The sequence below is a fragment of the Limanda limanda genome, chromosome 7 (assembly GCF_963576545.1).
Source record: "Limanda limanda chromosome 7, fLimLim1.1, whole genome shotgun sequence".
NCBI lineage: Eukaryota > Metazoa > Chordata > Actinopteri > Pleuronectiformes > Pleuronectidae > Limanda > Limanda limanda.
This window is the reverse complement of record NC_083642.1, coordinates 20,375,307-20,397,559: the sequence shown is the minus strand read 5'-3', so window position 1 is coordinate 20,397,559 and position 22,253 is coordinate 20,375,307. Positions and strand designations below refer to the sequence as shown.

At 40.1% G+C, this 22,253-nt stretch overlaps 1 protein-coding gene across 2 annotated transcripts in view; it reads right to left on the bottom strand.

Moving 5' to 3' along the window:
- Nucleotides 1-989: 989 nt before the first annotated feature.
- Nucleotides 990-22,253, bottom strand: part of prkar2aa (protein kinase, cAMP-dependent, regulatory, type II, alpha A) — a 41,138-nt gene continuing 19,874 nt past the window's right edge. For both annotated transcript variants that reach the window (XM_061075269.1, XM_061075270.1), the window contains exons 3-11: nucleotides 15,116-15,151; nucleotides 10,921-11,057; nucleotides 8,697-8,803; nucleotides 5,828-5,969; nucleotides 5,334-5,435; nucleotides 4,993-5,067; nucleotides 4,256-4,321; nucleotides 3,671-3,809; nucleotides 990-2,259 (exon numbers count right to left, since the gene is read on the bottom strand). In XM_061075269.1, coding sequence (XP_060931252.1) covers nucleotides 2,135-2,259; nucleotides 3,671-3,809; nucleotides 4,256-4,321; nucleotides 4,993-5,067; nucleotides 5,334-5,435; nucleotides 5,828-5,969; nucleotides 8,697-8,803; nucleotides 10,921-11,057; nucleotides 15,116-15,151 — 929 coding nt within the window. In that variant the 3' untranslated portion in view covers nucleotides 990-2,134. The remainder of the gene's footprint in view (nucleotides 2,260-3,670; nucleotides 3,810-4,255; nucleotides 4,322-4,992; nucleotides 5,068-5,333; nucleotides 5,436-5,827; nucleotides 5,970-8,696; nucleotides 8,804-10,920; nucleotides 11,058-15,115; nucleotides 15,152-22,253) is intronic.

Here is a 22,253-nt window from a genome sequence, read left to right as displayed (position 1 = left end):
AGGTGAGGGGTATTCAGCTGCAACATGCAACTTCAACACTAGATGTCACTAGATTCTACACACTGAACCTTGAAGGGCACAGGCACCCATATGCCAATGTATCAGTGAAGAACCTTTGCCTCCAATTCACTTCAATCTGTGCGAGGGAGGAGCTGAATAAAACATTTGCTTCGTGGTATGTTGTGTGATAAACGTTTTGGGTGAAAGCTCTGGTATCTTGAAGATGCTGCAGTGCTGTGATCCTTGTTGTTCCTGGATCTCAGAAGATTAAATACCAAGTCAAGTTAAATGCCAATGTGTGTAATGTTCACAAGCTAGACGTAGCTGGGCAGCACAAAAACAACTTTGTGAAGATAGAAGGTAAGTTGAAATGAGTAGAGTCCTATGTGCTCCTGCTCTGCCGGGAAAAAACATCCTTAAATAAAAATGTGTTCCCTTTTGTACCCTCAGTGATGCCCCACTAAAAAGAGACAATGGTGAATAAAGCCACAGGTTCTGCGACTGTTGTTTGGACATGGACACGACATCACTCAACAAGCGGATACACAGACACTAAACAGGAGTGGATACACAATTTCCAGTAAGGAGGCTCTCCAAAAAAAACTTCAGGGAGAAGTGACATTTTAAAAACAAACACTGGTTGTGGCATCATTAAAATTCTGAGTATTTTTAATATTAGTCTTAAAAATAACTGTTGAGTTTAGTCAATATGTCTGACCGACTGTCAACAAAAGTAGAATGTCAATCACTGAACTGGTATTTACTGTAGAGCTGCCGCCTGCATTGAAGCGTTGTCCTTCTGTGAAAACCATGTTGTTTAGGGCTGAAGCTGTAAAACAAGAATCACCGCACACAGTTTGCTGAACATCATTCAGCAGAGTTGAGTAGAATTCCAACAAAGAGGCAAGATTTTAACAAAATCTTTGCTTTATTTTTTCATTTTTTTTTATCCAGGACAACGTATTCAAGGATAATCAAGGAGAAATCAGCACTATTTGTTTGTTTTTTATTAGAATTTTTTTTCTCTTTTTACATTTTGTCAGAGATGGATGGTGAACTCTATTATAATTGGTCAAAGCAAAACAAAAAATAATAAATGAAATATATAATAACGATACATTAATAATTAATTCAATACAATGAAGTGTGGCGTTGATGATAGAATAACAATTTCCCAGAAAACATAGGGTTGTTATCGTTTTCACTGCTTCTTCTGTGGTACTGCAATAATCACCAGCACTAACTCAACTCAATCAACAACAGTAGAGGAAGAAATGGAGCGCACTCACAAAGTTCTGCACCCCGCCCTCCCAAAGAGGAAACACTTTTTATTTAAATAATATTTTATCAAAGCTTCTGTTTTTTATCTTCATAAAACATTTCTAAAACTTCTGTCTTCTTTAAACATATCAATTTTTTTGCATTTTTGATTGGTTTTCCTTTTCAGAGATTTTTAAAGTTTTCTGTCTTCATTTTACCACAATGTGTCCGTTTTTGCAAGTGTGGTTGCCTATGTGTATGAGAGTCTGCATCTGTACCCGAGTGTGTGTACATGTGTGTTGATGTGTCCTTGGCTGAGGATAGTTGGAACAACTTTGAGTTGTTTAAGTGCTCGTGTGAAGCTTGCACATATAAAGCATAAGGATGGTTGTTTTTAAGTGAATGGAGTGTGTGTGTGTGTGTCTTTAATGTCCTTACACTGCTTTACCTGTATTAAGGTCATTGCAGCGAAGACATTCATACTGGGAGGTTGAAGCTGGCTCAATAAACAAAGGGTGTGGGCCTTTAGCTAGCTGTGTGTGCGTGGCTGTCTGGCTGTCTGTCTGTCCACAACATAAGCCTGTCACTGAGTGTGTTGAGCTAGAATGTGTACGAGGGTGAGCAGACTATAAGTGTGCTTCTCTCAGTGCCTGTATAGGTGTCAGTGTAAATGTCTGTGTGTATGCGACTGTGTGTTTGTATTCATAGGAAGTGAGGATTTATGTACCTGCAGGTGAGCCAAGTACAATTTCTCATGTGTTTGCACGGTTGTGTAAAGCTTATTATGAGTCTGTGTGATATGAGTGTGTGTGCGTGTGTGTTTGTGCGTGTGTGTGTGAGTGTGGTAGAAGGCACGGAGGGTGGTGTGGGAGGCTCAGTCTCTCAGGTCCATGCTGGAGCCGAACAGGGCTACCAGCTGCTCCTCGTAGTGGGAGATGTTCCTCTTCATGATCTCCTTACAGGAGCCCAGGAGGCGCTCAAACGCCTGGATGTCTATTACTGCAGAGAGAGGGGGAGAGAGATGTATTAGCTTGGGAATTAAAGACATAAGTCACAACAAATGAAAAAATCCACTGAACTAAATGTTGATGGCTTTAAAATGTTTCACAAAATCTATAACAGTGACAGATAAAAGAAGTACTTCATGTGTATGTGGCTAAAGTTCCTGGAGATTCCCAGACTTCATCCATCCACGACCACCGCACCAGAGTGAAACAATATCCCAACATGATAATCACTTCAGGGTTTTGCCAAGAGAGTCTTCAGCATATCTTAATCTGTTATCAGTGGAAACATACTGCGAACAAGGCTAAGTGCATAGGTAACACAAACCCAGGAGATGATAACAGGGTCTAATGTTCATCCCGTCACAGCAGAGAAAGTTAAGAAAGTCAGAGAAACACATTTCAGACAGGTGATTCAAAGAAGTGAGACAAACCAGGAACAGAAAAGGTTTCTCGCTGTTTTCCTTCAGCACAGCAGCTCAGTCCAAACACTGAGCTTCTCTTCTGGTACCATCAAAACTGAATACTTAGATCAACAGTGAAATGTTTCTTAAGTTCAGCTGACTGTTTTATTATGTGTTTAGACTTTGGGCATCTCCAGTCTAAATGTTCCTAGCGTGGCCTCAGGGAGCCCTCTAAGTCCTGCTCGTCTTTTACTTCTGCAACAGAAGGAGTATGGTACATGTACAACAGACAGCACATTTCATCTCAGCTGTTCAAAACAAGGTGCTGCACCATCACAACAGAAAACTTGTACTAACACTGACAAACAAGATGTGCTGATGAGTGAGTTTAATGACTGATGCAAGGGTAATATTGAAAGGGAGAAAATATGAGAGAGCACAGAGACAAAGAGTAACCAACTATATACAACGACAAAAAACTGGGTGTATAAAAAAACATTATAAAAGCCAAAATAGATTTCACGAGAGGTGCCAGAAAAACATGACCAGCGATTTAAAATCCTGTGTTCATTTGAAAGAGAGAAGAGCCGCTCATCGACTGTAGAGCCTGAATTATCTGAGCCACTTCAAAAGTCCAATAATTACTGAGCGGCCTTCAAATCAACAAAAAGTACAAGGTGATGAGAGACGAGATGAGAATGAATATAAACACAAACACCACTTGATATCTCATTGCAGTCTGAATGTAGCAGTTCAACTAGAGAGACAAGAGCACAGCAGGCTTTGATGTGGGATTGAGTGAATTACTGCTTAATAAATCAAGTTTAACTATATACTCAGGATTTATGGAATATTTTAAAGATTCATAAAGACCTGGTTGATAATGTGATACTTTATATACACATCTAACTTATTCAAACTTCTATATCAGTTTTATTGTGACTTGGTATTGAAAAATGGCAAATGGAGTAAAGGAGTGCTGTGGAGTGTATCCTTTCTTACCCAAACACTTGACATTGCCGACTGCGTAGGCTGAGGCGGCCCGGGGCTTGTTAGTGACCAAGGCCAGCTCCCCAAAGTAGTGACCCCTGCTACAGCGCGTTATCTCCACCTCCGCATTGTCTGCATGGTCCGCCTTCGTCTGTGGGGAGGGGAGAAGAATAGGAGCGGATTAAAGGTTAGGAACCGAGTGCCTCATTCTTTTTTCCCACAGCTGGAAGCACTCGCAGGCTGAGACTATTGTGGTTCCCCCTGTTGCTAGGCAAAAACACTTTTGTGCTCTGGTGGTTTTTAATGTGGAGTGTGGGCTGTCACTGTCAAAATCTTCTGCATAGAAGCTAGCTGGTAGAAGTATAAATCCACTGTTATACTGCTGCATATTCCTCAACCAGTAAAAACACTTGATTATTCAACTCTGACAGGATTTGTCATTTCAAGCGATCTTTCCTTTTTTTACCCAACTGGTTGTTTATTGAAACTGAGCCAAGAGAGAAAAGACAGCTGGACTATGAAGGGATGTAGAGAGACATCAATTCACATTCACAGTAAAAATGTTTCAACTGAAAATATGGGTTAAGGGGATCTTACTTTACTCTTCATCATGATCTTGACCTCCCCAGATTCTACAACGTAGAAGCACTCAGCCTTGTCTCCCTGAGGAGAAGAAAACAGAGACGTTATCATTACTTTGAGAAAAAGTTACGTACTATTATATAAAAATGTGGAAACTAGAAGCATTTCACTGCTGAGCCGTTGTCAGACATGAACTCCGGAAAATGTCTGGACAATTGGGTCTAGACATTCTGCAGAGTTCACCTTTCATATGTGAACAACTTAGCAGGAGATGGTGCGGTTCTGTCACATTCACAACAACAGGAATATCTTAGAAACATTCAGGTGAGGGGTAGCGTCTGGGTAGATCATGCAGGAGGTGGGACATAACGTCTAAATACCACTGCAGAAATCAGTAGGGTTTTCTTAAACAGCACATCGACACTGTTGTTAGCTGTTATCCCCAAAAACTCTTGAATCTGGTAGTCTCTCCGAGTTGACAGCTTCATCTTCTACATGTTTGACACCCCTTCTCATCTTGAGATATTTGTATTCTTTACGTTATTTCGGTCACATGTTAGAATGGCGTCAACTCGCCCACTCGCTCTCTGATAATCTCCTGCTGTATTCTCACATGGGCTCGCTCATTATCTAGAGGTTTTGCTAGGGAGCAGGCAGGATATAAACTCCAGAGAATGTCTTAGTTTGCCTTCTCAAAAAAAAACCCTCCGGATAATTTGCGGACATTACCCAGAGGTCGGTTTGTGTCTCACCTGTGTGATGATGCGTTCACCATCTAAGAACTGCTTTGCTCCTAATACATCCACTATCTTCATCCTCTCGTTTGCCTGGACAGAGAAATAAGGTAGAAATGTAGATGAGGATGAGTCAAGACAAATAAAGTAGAGGCAGGGAGTTTATGAAGATTATGATCATGTAAACACTGTAAAACATTAATGACATAATAAATAGTTGTGCGATCATCAGAATTACATAGACAATTTTTTAGTGAGTGTAGACTGTGCTGCAGTTAGCTGTATGACAAACGTCACGTGTGATGGGACAAAAGAAAACATAGAAGCAGCGATGAGAGGATTACAACGATTAAACTAACCTCCAGTGATTTGAGTAAGGGCACAGACTCGATGAACGTCTCGTACATCTTCCTCTTCTTGGCATTGGTCTTCACAATGAGTCTACGAAATGTGGCACGGTCCTAAGGAAAAACAAACACGAGTAAACAAACCTCCTAGAATTAGATTGTCTGATGGTTTCTGGTCATGCCCCGTCTGGCCACAGGGGGGAGCAGCAGCAGCAAAAACCATCAGAGCTGAACACTGGCTTCATTCATAGATCACAGGACTCCATTCTTAAAATGTCCATGCATCACAACTCTATGTGCTGTGTATGGTAACTGACAGTGTTCACAACAGAATCATTTAAGACTTAATAAAACCTCAGCAGTATCAAGCAGTGGTTTACATGGTCAGTAACTACAAAATAGTCTGTATTTGCAAATACAATGAAAAACCACTAAAGTGTCCCACATGACGCTGTCTGCTTTAGCACAGTGTGTGTGTGTGTGTTTGTCTATTTAGACAGTCTTACCAGTCCCCATAGTGACCCCTCTTCGGTGGCGACGATGGTGGCGGCACGTGGCGTGTTGTACATGAGTGCCAGCTCCCCAAAGCTGCCCTTGTTATTATACTGCCCCACACAATTTCCCGATACCACGATGTCGAACACACCCCTGGAGCGAGAGAGACAGTGATGGTGAGTTGGGAAAAGAGGAAACATTATTTATTGATTAATCTAACTCAGTAGTTAAGAGGTGATTGGTGTTTAGTTTAATGACCCACTCACTGGTTTAAATAGATTTAATTACAGATCAAAGCCTCAGGACAGGACTCTGTTAGTATGGCACACTGGGTATTTGCCCCAGTGTGCACAGCTATGTCCATATTTCATTTAAAGCAGTTGTTGTAAATCTGCATGTACAGTATCAATAACTACTCCATTGCTGCTGATTCAGTATAATACCGCATTCCCCCTCTCTCTGTACGAGGATTAAACCTGGGGAAGGTCATTTGCAGCATTGTTGTTCGCCAGGATTAACAGTCATTTTGAAAGAGATCCTGTCCCCCCATTGGTTGTGTAGCAGGGCTTATAACCCTTGTCGCTGGTGGAGTATTAAGTGTTACTTAGTTTGACTGGATTACCATGAAAACAGGGACGATGATCACTTGTGTCCCGTCAGTTTAGTTTAGCACAGTTTAACAGGTTGATCCACAGACTGTTTAAAATACTTTGATGCTTGTTCTTTAACAGAGCGACAGACCCAGAGTGAAAACTGTTGATCATTGATAAATTTCACACAGTGAATCTGCCAGATGTAAAAAAATAGACCAAGATTCTTGGAATAACTAGCTTTACTTGTACACAGAAACAGGAAACTCACCCACGACTAATATAAACCCAGAGGAAGTTCAAATGAACAGAATTTAAAATTAACTATTAATATTAACTAATGCTACAATAAAGCCGTAGGACAAACGGATGTGACTTCTTGCATTGAGAGGCTGTGCGCATAATGAAGATGTTATCTGCCTCGTCAGCCTCTGGGTCTTCAGATTTTTAACATCTCACCATTTACCAGAATAAAAAAAAATGAATCGGTCCTTTAGCTTCACAGTGTTTTTTCAACAACTAAGAGCTTTCAGCATAATTAGAAAGTTGAAGGCAGGACATCTTTGATGAAAATGACTGATGGAACATCAAAGAGCCCAACTTATCACAAACAAATATTATTTATACTAGTGATGACTTATAGTTGAATGGTTGCTTGTCTCTGTATGTGGGCCCCGCGATACGCCAGTGAGCTGTCCAGGGTGTACCCCGCCTTTCACCCAAGGCCAGCTGGGATTGGCACCAGCTCCCACCACAACCCCTCAAAATGATACGCAGTATAGATTATGGATGTTTGACTTACAGTTGGAACAGCCACCCAACTAATTTGTTTGGTTACATTAAAGCGGCTTCAAATGTTTTTAAACCAAAGAGCTCAATACCACAATGATTCTTTCACATCATTTCCATGTCACCACTCCTGTTTTATATTTACTCCTCCTCCCTGAGGGCTCTCCAGTTCCTTCCTTCCTTCAAGGCCTCAGAACAGGATTGTTCAGGTTTGAGTGGGAAGGCTGCTCCTTATATATACATACACATTACAGACGATCTCCAGCCGGGTAAATGCTTGGAGGGCACACTTATGCTTTCCGTCTTATCCATGCCTCATGAAACTGTCGTGATAGATCATTTTTCAGACAGTGGCGTCGTGGAAATTGCATAATATCCCCACTAATAAAGACCCAAAACAGTGTAGTACATCTGACAGCAGAGACTAATGTGTTTATATTGATGGTTAATGTGGCGCCAACAGGACTGCAGAGATGTGTATATAAGGTTTAATGACTTAATAAAAAGTTTGAACATTTAAACATTAAAACATTAAAATGTCCTCTATTCTTCCCCTGCTTTCCTTTTTCATTTTTTGCAGTTTAATCCCTCACACCCCAGCCTGCTGGTGACATTAACTACCACCTACCCTTTTAACAGGTCAGGGAAAACTCTGGGATAGTATACGACCAGGCAGGCGTGCTGCTATTAAAGGTCGTAACATGTCTCCTGTAGGGCCGCACGCTGATTTAGACAGAGTGTTGGTAGATGGCAAGATATAGCACTCAACAAGAGGAGATAAACTGCTGTGAAAAACTGATCTGCAGCATACCAAGACCGACCAGAAGCTGTGGTGGGATAAACAATGACCAGCCACTAGCCTTAGACTGGTGGGTATGTTCTCTTTTTGCTGACGGAGGTCAAAAACCCCCATCAAGGTTAGGTCATCACTTATCAGCATGGTGTAAGATAATCGAGGAAGTTTATCAAAGTTACCAACAATCATTTTAAAATAAAGACACTAACAAAAAATGTTTTTTTATTGTTTTTACGTCATCTTTTTACAAAACAAGTCCCTGAGAATATGAATTAATATTAACTAATATTCAGAAGCTAAATGCATATTTTTTTTCTATGTCAGTCTTTTACATCAAGAGAGATGAGATCCACTTTACTACTCCTGCAACGTAACAGTGGACTCTAGCCCAGTCAAACTTTTATCGTAAAGGTTTCGCTAATTTTACCTAATTCAAGCTGGTATTTTTGTTTTGGAATATCATGCTTTAATTTCTGTAACAAATTTAGTATTTACATTCTTTCAGAACTGTGTTTTTACGTTATTTTCTAATGTATTTTTACTTCTCCGTTTGTTATTTGTGAAGCACAAGGGCCACAACTATGACTGTCATCTCAAGCCTTACAATATTTAAACTCACCAAAAACAAATATTTGAATGAACAAACTTTAATGACCCAACATGCGTGTGTGTTTGTTTGTGTGTGTGTGTGTGTCTTCCTCCTACCTTTCTATGACGTAGAAGTTGTCTCCATCATCTCCCTGGTCGATGACGTGGTCCAGGGGCTGAACCCGTGACTCAAACATGGCGTCTAGCACCTCAGAGAATTGCTCCTGGATGGGTGATGGAAGGAGTGATGTCAGACACAGACGAGGCAGAGAAAAAAATAGTAGGAGTGGAAATGTTTCCGTATGTTTGCGTGTGTGTTTGTCTGTGTGTGTTTACACTAGCAGCTCAAGATGCTATATATCCATCTCATATGAGTAATGCTCCTGAGCAGAGTCGAGAGGAGGTTTTATTATTCCAGTGGGGAAATAAAGGACATAAGGTAAAGTACAGTACACATTTTCATAACACTGATGTCTTATTTTGCATACTTCCATACTCGCTCTTTCTATTTTGAGTGCACAAGTCATCTGCTCTCACTGACAAGTATGGTAACATAAAGTGTGCTATGAGGGTGTACTCAAATCGGTCAAAAAGCTGAGGTGAAGGGAGGGACCATCAATAGAGAACGTGTCATTTGCACAGATGGCAGCATAAGACCCATGTCAAATGACTAGAAAGTAAAACATTAATTGTTTAGGCAAGTGAACAAAGCAGCAATGTTGGCAGGAGATAATCGTGGTCACATGTTGCGATCGTCATTCCTGGTGAGTGCACAACAGCCTTATTTGACACCCCCCTATTGTTATTCACACTACACCAGTGATTATACTGTGTACACAGTATATGTGGGTGTCCTGACTGAAGTATCCAATGAATGACTGTTTATATTTTACCGCAATATGCAAATTTCCCAGAAATTATATTTGTCTATGGGGCTTGACTCCTTCACATTTTATTATGATTAATAGAATTAAAGCGGTTTTAATAACATCAAATTATTTTTAAGCACATATTCTAAACCAAAACAAATCTATTGATGCCCAAATAAAGTAGGGTCTTAGTTAAGTCGTTTCACAACACCATCAAAAATCAAGCACATAATCACAGCACTGTAGCATTGGCTTTCAAGCCAATAAGACACGCAAATTAAACAGACCTCTACTGATTCAAGATACAATATACACACCAAAGATGTTTAACAAGTGCTTAGTTGTCCTTTCCCATCTGCAGTGTATCATCTGACCTGCCCCAAGAGCAGTTTCCTCTGAAGCCAGTGTTACACTGTAAGTGACGGTTCACTTAGCTCCGCGTGACACATCAGACGGTGTGCGCGAGGCTCCGTGTGGGCGTCCATGTATCCATCAATTTGTTGTGTCCATTCAGATAAAAAACATGCAACATCAGTGACTGAATACACAAATACCTAAGTATTAGTATTTAATAAAACGGTATTATTTGCAGGGCTTTGGTTCTGTATTGTATGGTTTCTTCTGGTGACTGTGAATGTAGAATGAATGTAGATATGATGTTAACATGCAAGGATCTTAGGGCTGCAATGATCCTGAGACAGAGACGGACATTTTGATAAGAACGTCCAGAAATGTATCGTCATACAGAATGAAAGAATTGCAAAATCCCATGCCACGATTAACACTATCACATGTAAATCACAAAATATCTATCTTATTTAAACTAAGAGAAAGCTGTATATTATAAACACTACGCTTATTTTAATTTATTTAGTTCAATCATGATTTGTTTTAAAGATATATTTGGGGGTTTTCAGCTTTTATTTGACGTGAAAGAGTTAAGGGTGACAGAAGGAGAGAGAGCAGGGAAGACATGCAGCAGAGGAGCGGATCAGGAACCAAACCTGCGGGCTGTGGGAGGACTCAAGTTTCCCGAAATACAGCACCCGCTCAACCAGGTAAGTGATTGGTTGCCCCAGTCCAATCATGATTGAGGGATCATGCCTATAGTAAGTGTAATTGATGGATAATATCTTTGAAATGTCAGAATATCCAGACACATTCATATCATCAGTGTGGGAAATTTTAATTTTTTTCAATATGAAACTCTAGTGAATCCACATTCAGCTGAAGGATCCATGTAAATACAAAAGTGGAGAAAAGTCATCTTCATATAAGCACAGTGGGTCACTGAATGGTTTGATGAAGATCTCATCCCTGTAATAATCTATATGCACTGAAGCACTTCTGGGAGTTCAACACCGAAATAGACAGTGATGTTTATGTTTTTATTTCACTCGTCTGTATGGGGACAGAGTTCTTTTTTGCAATGTGTCTGTTTATATGTGTGTGTGTCTCAGAGTTTTATTCACCTGATCTAATGTTTTGAAGAATAGGATGTCTCGGCAGGCCTCCTGCAGTCTGCAGCGCTGTTCGTCTGTTTTTGGGTGAACCACTCTGGGCTCTGTGTCCTCGTCGTCGTCATCTGGGTTGAACGCCTCCGCACACACTAGAGGGAAGACATGCAAAAAACACTTAACACACTGCAAGGTGTCCTGTGTGATCACACTGTAATCCGACAGAGCAAACAATCCAGCTGAGAGAGTATTAGACAGACTTCTTCAGAGATTAATCAAGTCACAGAAGCGATTAAGTGTTAATGAAATGAGCCTCCAAATAACCTTGTAAACAAGGATAAAAAAAAATGCAAGAACACATATAACAAAGGGCCGATCAACAAGTTGCTGACAGCTCAGGTAATGAGAACCTTTTAAAAATACACCACCACCAGAGGAATTGATCCTGAAACAACAGGGGCTTCCGCCCAGCGCAAAATAATCAAGCTTCTTTTAAATGGTGACAAATTGTAACTCGCTCTGAACCATCCATCTGATGCTCTCCTATTTTCACCTCTCCAGTATCTCTCCCTCTTTTCGTGTTTCATCCGTCTTCTCATCTCCTCTCTCCTGTCCGGATCATGATAAGGAAATCAGGATAATACAATCAGATTATATATAGATCTCTTATTTTTTAGGGGATGATTACATCATACATATGTATAATTTATAAATTATAATAATAATAATTTACCAGTCATCTGACCAATATCACATTATGCACAATTTGGGCCGAGAGCCACAAAACCCAGCAAAACAACTCGATTGCTATTTATGATTTACTGCAGTGCAATCAGTGGATTCTGTGCTCTCACTACATCTGTCTTCCATAACATCCTCTATCAAACCTTATGCCATCCTCTTTGTGCTCTCTCTCTAGGAATCAGTTGCCATACTCACTTCAAATATATGGGTTTAAAAATTAGAGAGCTTGTGACAAAAACTTTGGAGAACACCGAGCTGAAGGCTTCTCTTCTTCAGCAAACTGAGCCTGTTCTCACATCCTGAACCACCTGCGGCTACAACAACAACAGGAGAAAACCCATCCTCTACCTCCTCTCGCCTCACCTGCGTCTGCTGCCTTCAACCTTTTTCTTTTTGAAAGGGCTTCTTATATCCACAGCCTTCAAGTCTTGCCAGAGTGAATTAGCTTGCTAGTTGCCTCCAGATGCCAACAATGACGAAGTAATCAGTGCACTCTCTCTCTCTCGCTACCTCTTTCTCACTAGCTCAAACAACATGCACATGTGCAGAGTAGGAAGATTTAGATCAGCTGATTGAATGAGAGCAGTTGTAGTTTGTAGTTTATGATCAACTATATCATTAGGGCTTTGCAAACTCCAGCATGACCAGAACTCTGCCGACCGCCTGCTTACCAGAACCCAATCAACTGGGTTGTTTTTAAAGAGTATATTGATTGTTTCCTTATTTTATCCTTCACCAAATAAAACCGTTTAGAGTTTTGAAAAGCGCAATATAAATGTAATTGTATTATCATTATTATTATTAATGTACGCCAGGTATGACCAATGACAAGATCCCGGGCCAAGTCTGGAGCAGCAGATGCCCAAGCATAACGACGGCTAAGACTACCAAGCAACGAGTAATACAAACACTCACTTCCTGTAATAATCTTGACAGACTCTTTTTTCCAGTAACTTGCACAGCCGACACACAAGGCTGTGGGATCATTGATTCTACACTGATGTTAATACAATCATCATAGTGACGGACATTGTGTTGTGTGACAACATGTTTGAAGATGCTATAGATGTAACTGGTAAATCACATCTTGAAAAATCTAGTCACAAGATGCAAAAGATATCAATGTTCAGCTTGATCAGGTAGATTAACACAAATGACCAAATAAAAAGCAGTTACAGTGTAAGTCTAAACCCAAATTTGATGCAGTCACTGTTATGAACACAATTCAGAATCAGATAAGGCCAAAAGGTACAGGCAGGTCCATCATGCTCATGGGTAACTTGTTGGAATGTGATTTGCCTGGTTTCCCTCGCTGCCAAAACGTTTACAAGCCACAGTTCACTTGTAACCTGGGAGGGTGATCAAATATAATGCATATATATATGCATAAATAAATAAATAATCACCCTATTTAATGATATGGTTCTAGCATTATGTACCGGATGTGAGAAAACACCAAATTATACTGACAGAAGTCCCTGTGGTATGCATGTGTGTGGCTACTTTTACACCGAGATTGCGAGATAGACTTTTCACAATTCCTCAAAGAAATGGAAAGCATAGTGTCGAGAAAATAATGAGTGAATTTTTCTTTTTGGGTGAACTATCCCTTTAAAATATTTTGTTCACAAAGTAATTTACTGCCTTAATTTCCAAAATTTATTCTGAAAGTATTTCATTAGCTGCAAGAGCATGTGTGTGTATGTACTTTGATGGGCTATAGTTAGTACGACTTAAAATATTATGTGCATTTACATCTTTATAACTTAAACTCTCAGTATGAGATTTATTGTTGTCCGTTGAGGGGATCAGAAACAACTTGTGAACAAAACTCTACCACTTTATCTTTTAAGTAGGGCTGGGCAAGTTAACTCGTTTTAATCGAGTTAACTCAAGTGATGAGTTAACTCGATTGTTTATCCGCCAATTATTTATTATAATTATTTTTATTATTTATTAACTCAAGTGATGAGTTAACTCGATTGAAACGAGTTAACTTGCCCAGCCCTACTTTTAAGTAAATTATTAGACTCAGCCGACAGTTACTTGTTTATGCATCCAACAATAACGGATCAACATTAGCATTCATGTGAAGTTGTGTTTCTGGCCATCTGATCAATGTGAAATCCAACATTCACCCTTTTTCAGTTCTGTTTTTGGTCTTTGCCAACTACTGAGGAAAAGATCTGGCTCTTCAGCTGCTCCGTGTTCTAACATGATCACCAGCTATTCACCAACTGTCCATCTTTCTGTTGTTTGGTGCTGAGCAGGTAGTGCACAGTGGGTTTTTAGAGCTTTTAAGTGAAAAACTGTTACTTGCCCCAGCCAAAAATGAGATAATGAGTGTTGTCAATACTATAAACAACCCTTTTCATACTGTCATATTGTAATTTAATACATTGATGCAGTTGAAAATAAAATATCTGTTTTGTGCCATTGCTTCATTCTAAATATGTGTGTAGCATTATCTGCCAAGCTTGACCAGTCTGTCATGGTGAGACCGGCTTTCTGCAACCTCGGGAGAATTCCTGCTGCGCTATTGGACCATCGCCTCACTTATCGGGGCAAGATGGTTTCTCATAGTTTAATATAGTACTTGTTTCCAATTTGAAATATGGGCATATTCATTATTTTAACAAAAGAAAATTGCCTGTAATTCTGTGTGTGGCAATATTTGAAGTTATTTTACATGGGTGTAATGATTTTGTTGTTGTACTTTCACAATTCTTTAGAACTCCAAACAGATCATTGTCACTACAGAAGGTCTACTTATACCACACACCATTTTTGTCAACAACGAAACTTCTAACTGTGTTGTTTATTATTAGGGACATAAAAGATGACATAAGTAAATAGATAGATATATTTAAAATAAATACATTATGCTGAAGAAAAAAAGACTACTTATGTATTTTGACTTGTATTTATTTATTTATAAATTTCTACATTCATTTATGTATATCTATATTTACTTATATATCTATTCATATATAGCCAACAAGACATTTTTTTTACAACGTTCACCGCAGGACAACAAATTAGCACCACGTACTCCTAACCTTTAAGATACTGGTTTAGCAAGCAGGATGAACAATAATGGTGAGACAGCTGTAAAGATAAACGTCAGTAGACACACCCAGAGCCTAATCAAAGTGCAGTGTGCTGTGACGGCTGACGACATTCATTTACTCGTATGTAAACACTAGACGGTGCGTGAGAAAACAAAAGCCCCGTACACACACAAGATTACAGGCACCAACACAGAAACAGAGACGGCAGACACACAACCACAAGACATTGGCACTTCTGACTCAGATCACCTGGGTTTGACATGCATGACACACAATAATGCACAGACACCCTATAATGTCCCTGGTGTGAATTACACTTACGGGACATGACGTCACACACCAACGTGCACACTCACACTCTCACACACACACACACGTCAGTAAACACATGTTACCTGACACTCTCCTGTTGAATCTGCTGGGTGGTGGAGCTGTGGAGAGAAGAGAGGGAGGCATGGAATTAAAATCATTGTTTTTACACAATACGATTATGTGATTGCTATGAAATTCTCATCATTGTGATCATCCCTTCTGATGAGGTGGTTATGACATTACATGAAGTGAAAAGAGGAGGATTTAGAAAAAGGAAAGGGGGACAGAGGGCAGTCAGTGAATCAGAGCGACAGTCAGCATTGGAGAGTAAGTGATGAAGATAGTCAAACATATGGGGTGAAGAGAAAAGAAAAAGTAGGACATGCTCAAAGAAGCACATTAAGCGATGAAATGAATTGAGAAAGGAAGACAAAGTTATGTAAAGTTCACAATTTATTAATTCTTTGTAAGCAGTGGCGACAGCCTACTACATGATCATCAGCACACAACGGCAGCAAGTTTTTCAAGCTTGCAAACAAAAATCATGATCAAACTAGCAGCTACAATCACATGATCTGAAGCCAGACAGATATGAGTGAATTAAATAATAACTTAAAAAATGCCCCCACAGTTACCTCTTTTCCAGTAAAATGTTTACAAGGAATAATGTATCAGGAGAGACAAACTTGGATAGGAGGGTTTTGACACTAATATCAGTATTGATTCCATTACACTGTGGCTTCATAATACCATTTCCTAAGAGCACCATTACATCTAATCAATTAGGATCCAGCAACACATTTCATTCCACAAATGACAACAGGTGTCGCATCTTTATTTTTGATGCCAGAATCGACCATTGCTGCGTCCTGTGTTTGTCACAAACCGAAAACATTGGGTGAGAAGACGTTTATGTTTTGTCTTGACAAGCACGCCTGCCTGTTCCACTGTAGCCTCAAAAAGCTTCAAGCTGTTCACTGTTTGGAGAGACACAGATGCTGCCGTTAATGTTCCTCAACAACCAGGACGGCACATTTGATCTCACACTGTAATCGTTCAATGATTCATAACAGCACACATCTGCCAAATGAACTCGTTGGCATTCGTTGCCATTCTGAACTCTGACCCCCTGTATGTCAGAGTTACTACAGATACAGCTACACTGCTGGAGTATTGAGAGAGCAAGCATTGCTGTGTTCACTACACCACAAGATAAGTCAGTGTTGTGAACTTGTGATGCTGACCAACTTAACTCGCAAGGGGGTTAAAAGATTTGAAAAGACTGACTATAAATCACAGCAATATCACATCATAGGGGGTGTAATGGTACTCAAAAATCATAGTTTGGTACATTTTCGGTACAGAAGAAACATCAGAAAACATTAAACAGATTTTCAATTTATTTTTATTCAACAAAGCCACGGTCTGTTGATCGAAGAATCAGTCCGAGTTTAGTCAACCAAACTTTTCTTTGGTTAACTACAGCTTTACTGCAAAATAACTACCACACAGAATATGAAGAATATAAGAAGCTTCATGAGTCAAGTGTCAAACTTAAACCACCAAGATACCAGCACACACAGAAAACGTAAGCAGAATCCTTCATCAGTAAATGCCTTGTGGCAAGAGAGCAACTGATGGCAAGACATAACAAATGCTGTCACCAACTACATCTCACGTCTATTCAAACAGCAGAGAGAGAATTTAGCAACATTTGGCACAACATGCAACAATTCCTATCTTATTAACAGGAGTGAAAGACAATAATTAAAGATATTTTTGACAAACATCTCTTTTATGTTAATAACACACAGCCCTAGATCAAATGCATGTCTCTAAAAATTACTGACCCCAGCATGTCCCAGACTTTTGCATACCTGACATTTAGATCACAGCTAATAACACTGTTTTGAAGGCAAACACAGTGTCAATGAATGTGTTTGTATTAACATGAAGACTGAAATAATATATAATTACTAATCTTTTTAAGTGTTGGCTCTTACATTATGTGAGTACTACATATAACAGGTGAGAGACACTGATATTAGTCTGGAAAGAATTGCAATATAGTCTAAATGTATTATACACTTACGACAGTACTGGTTAATAATGGTTCAGTGTAAATGAATTGACTCTGGATAATTCAGGTCACTTTAACTCTGATGTCCTGCCTGTGTGCGTCACGTCATGTCTCGTGTTGTGTAGCAGGTTTAAACATGTGTCTTATAAACTCTAATGCGACTCAAACAAACCCCAAGTAAACATCAGTCCTGATACCTCAGTGATAATGTTTATTGTTGAAGTGTAAAGTGAGCGCAGGTCAGCTGGGGAGTGAAGAGAAAATAGACTCTGACAAAGACCCTGACACAGGACGACCGGACCTTCAATGAGTGTCTGTCGGATCGTGAAGCAGCAGTGTTATAATTATTCAGTGGTGAAAACCCGCTAAAACTATGAATGTAGCGGAAACCATGATTATTTTCAGTCACTGCATCGATGCAGAATCATCCACATCTATGCAGCATGTTTTTCAACGCCCAGCTCTAACAAAACCGTATGAAGATAAATACATGTCATGTACATTTATATTCTTGAGAATAGTGGATGTCTAGTTCCATACACTACACAACCCTTCTCTTGGCAGATTTGACGGCAGCAGCCCCACTTTGGAAAATGGCAGACTTTGCCCAACTAATTCCATTGAGCACAGGACAAAACTCCATCCTCTTGCCAGCATGCTTCCCTCCCAGACCTTGCTTCAGACATCTTGCCCCATTGAATCTTGGGCAAGATGACCCTTGCACTGATTTAGGAGTTGCAAGGGTTGAATACTTAACGATGTAGCCTATATGCAAGCAAAATAACACACTGAGAGCGTGTTTAAATACAATTCAAGTCAATGAATATACTACAGTAGCCTTAATGTTAATCTGTCAGAAGTCATTTGACATTTGATCAATTCTTTTGAAATATGGCACTCTCATTTTATAACAAAACATTTGCTTCTTGCATTTTTGGTTTATTTGTCAGATGATGATACAGAACCTTTAGCTAATGTCTGCAACAACATCAAACTTAAATGGAAATGTCAAAACAGCCGCTGTTATTGAGTTAAATTCTGGGTCATGATTTCAGTGCATTGCAATTGACACTAGACAGTGTTCATCAGGAAGTACACTGTAGGGCTGGATATGGGTACAAATTAGGGCTAATAACATGGCATGTCAAGAAAGAATAAGGAGTTTTCTTAATAGAATAATATGCAAGGAGAAACAAATGTCTAGGAATGTGTGTGTGCATGGACACGTGTCAGTGTGTACCAGTACGTAGAGTGTGTATCGTTGTACAGTAAAAAGAGTCTCTCTCTCTGCCCTCCTAGTAAATGGATTTTGGCTTTGTGCAGCATTGGTGTGGGCCTATAGGGGCATCCTAACCTTGGGCTTGTTTGTCCTTCTGATTGTGTGTGTCTGCCTGCAACAGGGTGTTGACTTAAACACACTGAGGTTGAGGTCAGGGCCCTAAACACCTGCGTTCTAACACTGGGCTGTTACTAGCCAGCAAGGACATGGTTCATGGCTGCTACACGTACACACATAGTGTGTGTCCATTGCTACCCTATTACCATCCTGTCAGAGTCCATTAGATCAAGACCGTGAAGACAGAAGCCTGGGGGAAACTCACACATACACACCATTTTCACCCAGTCACCAGGAGGGATAGACAGAGTTTAACACTCCACTCTCCGTGGAGATCTCTCTTAGTATCACTCAACACGGATAAAGTCACAGGACAGTCTTGGCTACTGGGCACTGACATTTGTTGCATCAAAAGGATGAAATGACTTCATGTCACTGGTTGAAAGTAATACAAACTTTTTCTAAAACACATTTAGATCTAAATCAAGAGCGACTTCTGCATTTTAACTATTGGTATATGTGTTAACTCGCATATGAATAAATCCCATTCAGACTCTTTTGGCATCTGTTTTACCGACATGAATTCTCATTCTGCCTGTCCACACATCAGGCTTTGATGTTGTTTTAACACAGGGTCAGAATTTACAAGGTAACTGCCTAATGACTTATAACTGAATAAGTGCCAAGCACCAGCTAAACTCTTCTTTGGCAGATAATGATTTCCCTGCAGGACCCAGTGCGTGCTGACCGTTAACCAATCAAATCAAAGCAAAAACATGGCTCCATTAAACAGTTGCCAAAATGACAGCTTGTTTTTCATGCAATGAGATAACTTAGAATGCAAAGCGCGAATAAACATCAACCTAAAATATGAACTCCAGTGTGAAGGGATGTCGCAAAGGCAAATCAGTGTTGAGAATGAAAAATCACAGGAGACAAGTCCTGGTACCAGCAAGTCATCAAACTGGTCAGCCTCAGGTATACTTAAAACTGAAGTCATCCAGACAGCTTCTGGAGACGACAGTGACATTCTCTGAGATGGACCTATGGATGGTCTGGTTGGCCCATGCACGACCGCTGGCTTCTCTGGCATATCCACAACAGGTACATCGCAGCAATTATAATTATTTCAGCCAGTAGTCCAGTAGTGTGGATGGGTTGTTCTCACGACACAATCACAAGGACATTACAGGTTGTTGCTTGTAAATACAAACCCATCCATCAGGTGCCACACACAATAAGGTACATTTTGAATGAGCATAAAACAGTCACTAGTTAATAATAGAGGGAGAAACATGTATGAGGTTAAATTGATGGGTGGCATCTTTATGTGCCAGTCCTCGGTGAGTCATCTAAAAAGTACAGTATTTTTCTGCTTATGCATGCATTTCTCCTTCACTGTGTTTGATAGTACTTATAAAAGCTTTGCACTCTGCCTGGCTATTTTATTTCTGACCAGTCCATGCAGCTGCAATTATGTTTATTACGGTGTGTCTGTAGCTCTGTCTCAGGGCAGGACTTACCGATTGAATAGCTTTCAATCTTAACTACTCAATTTATTAATTGATTTAAGGATGGATAGCAATAGAACCATGTTTGGTGCCTTCCAAAAGACTGGAAGAGAAGTGATTTGTCACCCTTCTTTATCCCTGTCTTCTACTTAAACCCCATTTAAGTACTTGGAGGGTATAGCCAGCACTGTGGAAAAGATTTGACTATTCAGGTACTACTCATGTAGAGAAAACTCATCATCTGAGGGGGGTTTTCAGACATCTTTCTACAACAGGGATATGGTGTAAGAAGGGTTATTACACTTTCAAGAGTTTAACACTATTCTTAGTTTTTCAGGTTGTATTTGTCATGTGCAAGCAGGGTCAACAGCTCAATGAAAGGTGTTGGACGAGAACAGACAGGTCAGCTCAGCAGTGCAATACTTAAATTAAAATAAAAGCAAGGTAGAAAGAACAGAATATAAACAAGTTAAATACAATGCAATATCAAAACTATAAACTTTAAAAAGGTGCAGTGTGACATTCCTTGCAAATGGAGCAACAGCTTGTGTGTGAATAAGTAATGGCTGAATTGACCCTGAGCTCTCATCACAACCGGAAGCCACACTCTTTCCTGCTTCACCTGAGTTGTGAATTAGCTGGCAGGTAAAAAGGGGGACTGGAAAAGCCCTTAGCATGGGAAGAATCAGAACATAGGTGCAAAATGCTATTACAGTACAGAAAGGTAGTCATTCAGAACTGGGGTGAAAACCGTGGCGGCCTATGGGTTAAGGTGCTAACCAAAAAGTTACATTTGCATCAGGGCAGAGATCTTCATTACATGTCATTCCTTGAATCTCTGATTCTCTTATTTCCCGTCAGCTCTCAAAAAATGGGGGATTGAGGAAAGGCATCGGGGAGGAAGCAATCTTTAATAATTAGCAGAAATACGGTGTATAACCATGTAACACCACCTGGAAAATAATAATAAGTATAATTTTGAGACCTCACTTTCACCCTCCATCAATTCCACGTTTTCATGTTTCTTTAACCACAATCCCCTCCCGTCTGAAACTCTATTATCTGCAAAATAACCACCAGCTGGGAGAACGCATTCCAAACTGCTCAAAATGATTTGCTTTGATCCAAGTCCAACTCATGAACAGGTCAGATCACTGTGGGTAGCCCAGCAGAGAGGCATGAAGACGCACGCATGCACGCTCTGTATACACTTTTATATTGTAGATTTGTCTTGGTTTTTGTTTTTCTCAAGTTTCAATTTACGTCACAGTTTGTCGCGCTTTAACTCACAGCTAGTTAATCCCCCTCCCCACACACACACAGGCAACATTTTTGTGTGAAAATAAATAAGAGTCTAATAAACTGGATCAATGCTGATGAAATAAATCACGTTTTGGGACTTATTTTCGGGGCATTTTCAAGCAAAAGCAGAAATAAAGCAGCCTGATCTACACGTGTACAGTCCCAGTGATCTGACCACCTTGAAAATGAATCATGAAATGTCTCCATCCGTCATGTAAAATGCAGTTTTGTCCGTTAAGAGCAGGTGGACATACTGAAAATGTGTGCGTGCACATGCTTTTGTGTGTTTCAATGTGTGGGTGCGTAACTCTGAGTGTGCAATGTGTGAAGTGCTCTCCCTACAGTCATGTGCTAGGGGGTGTTGGTGGTTGTGATGGTGGCTGTATCAAGTGTACGTCTGAAGTTGCCTTGGCAACCTAACACAAAGAAGATTTCCAGATCACCATAACAACAGGACCCCCTTCACCCTCCTCCTCGGCCACCATCCACCCCCTTCTCCTCTATCCAGCTCGTAACAAGTGGCAGATCATCCCTTCTTTTCCCCTCCCCCCCCTCTCTCCCTCGCTATCCAACCCTATACACCTAATCGCTGCCATAACAGCATTAACAGATAGAGAGAGGGGAGAAATGGAGGAAAGAGAAAATTGAGAGGGTGAGAGAGGGAGAATCAGAGGGTGAAAGGAAAAAAGACAGACCAGATGGGGGTACAGAGCGAGATCTATTGTGACATGAAAAAATGAAATTGACAGAAACAGTGAAGGGGGAAAAAAAACACACGAAGTAAACGTCAATATGATGGCAGTGATGATTATTACACTGGTGTATAATCCTGTTGATATAGATATGAAGGAAAAAAGGGACAGAGAGATAAACAGAAACCATGGTGGCTAGAGATGTGTTATACATAAAGAAAGAGGTAGACCAACAGTCATTGGATGACTACAGCACATAACTGGGGATTGAGAAAAAAAACTGTGACAAATGAGGGCATA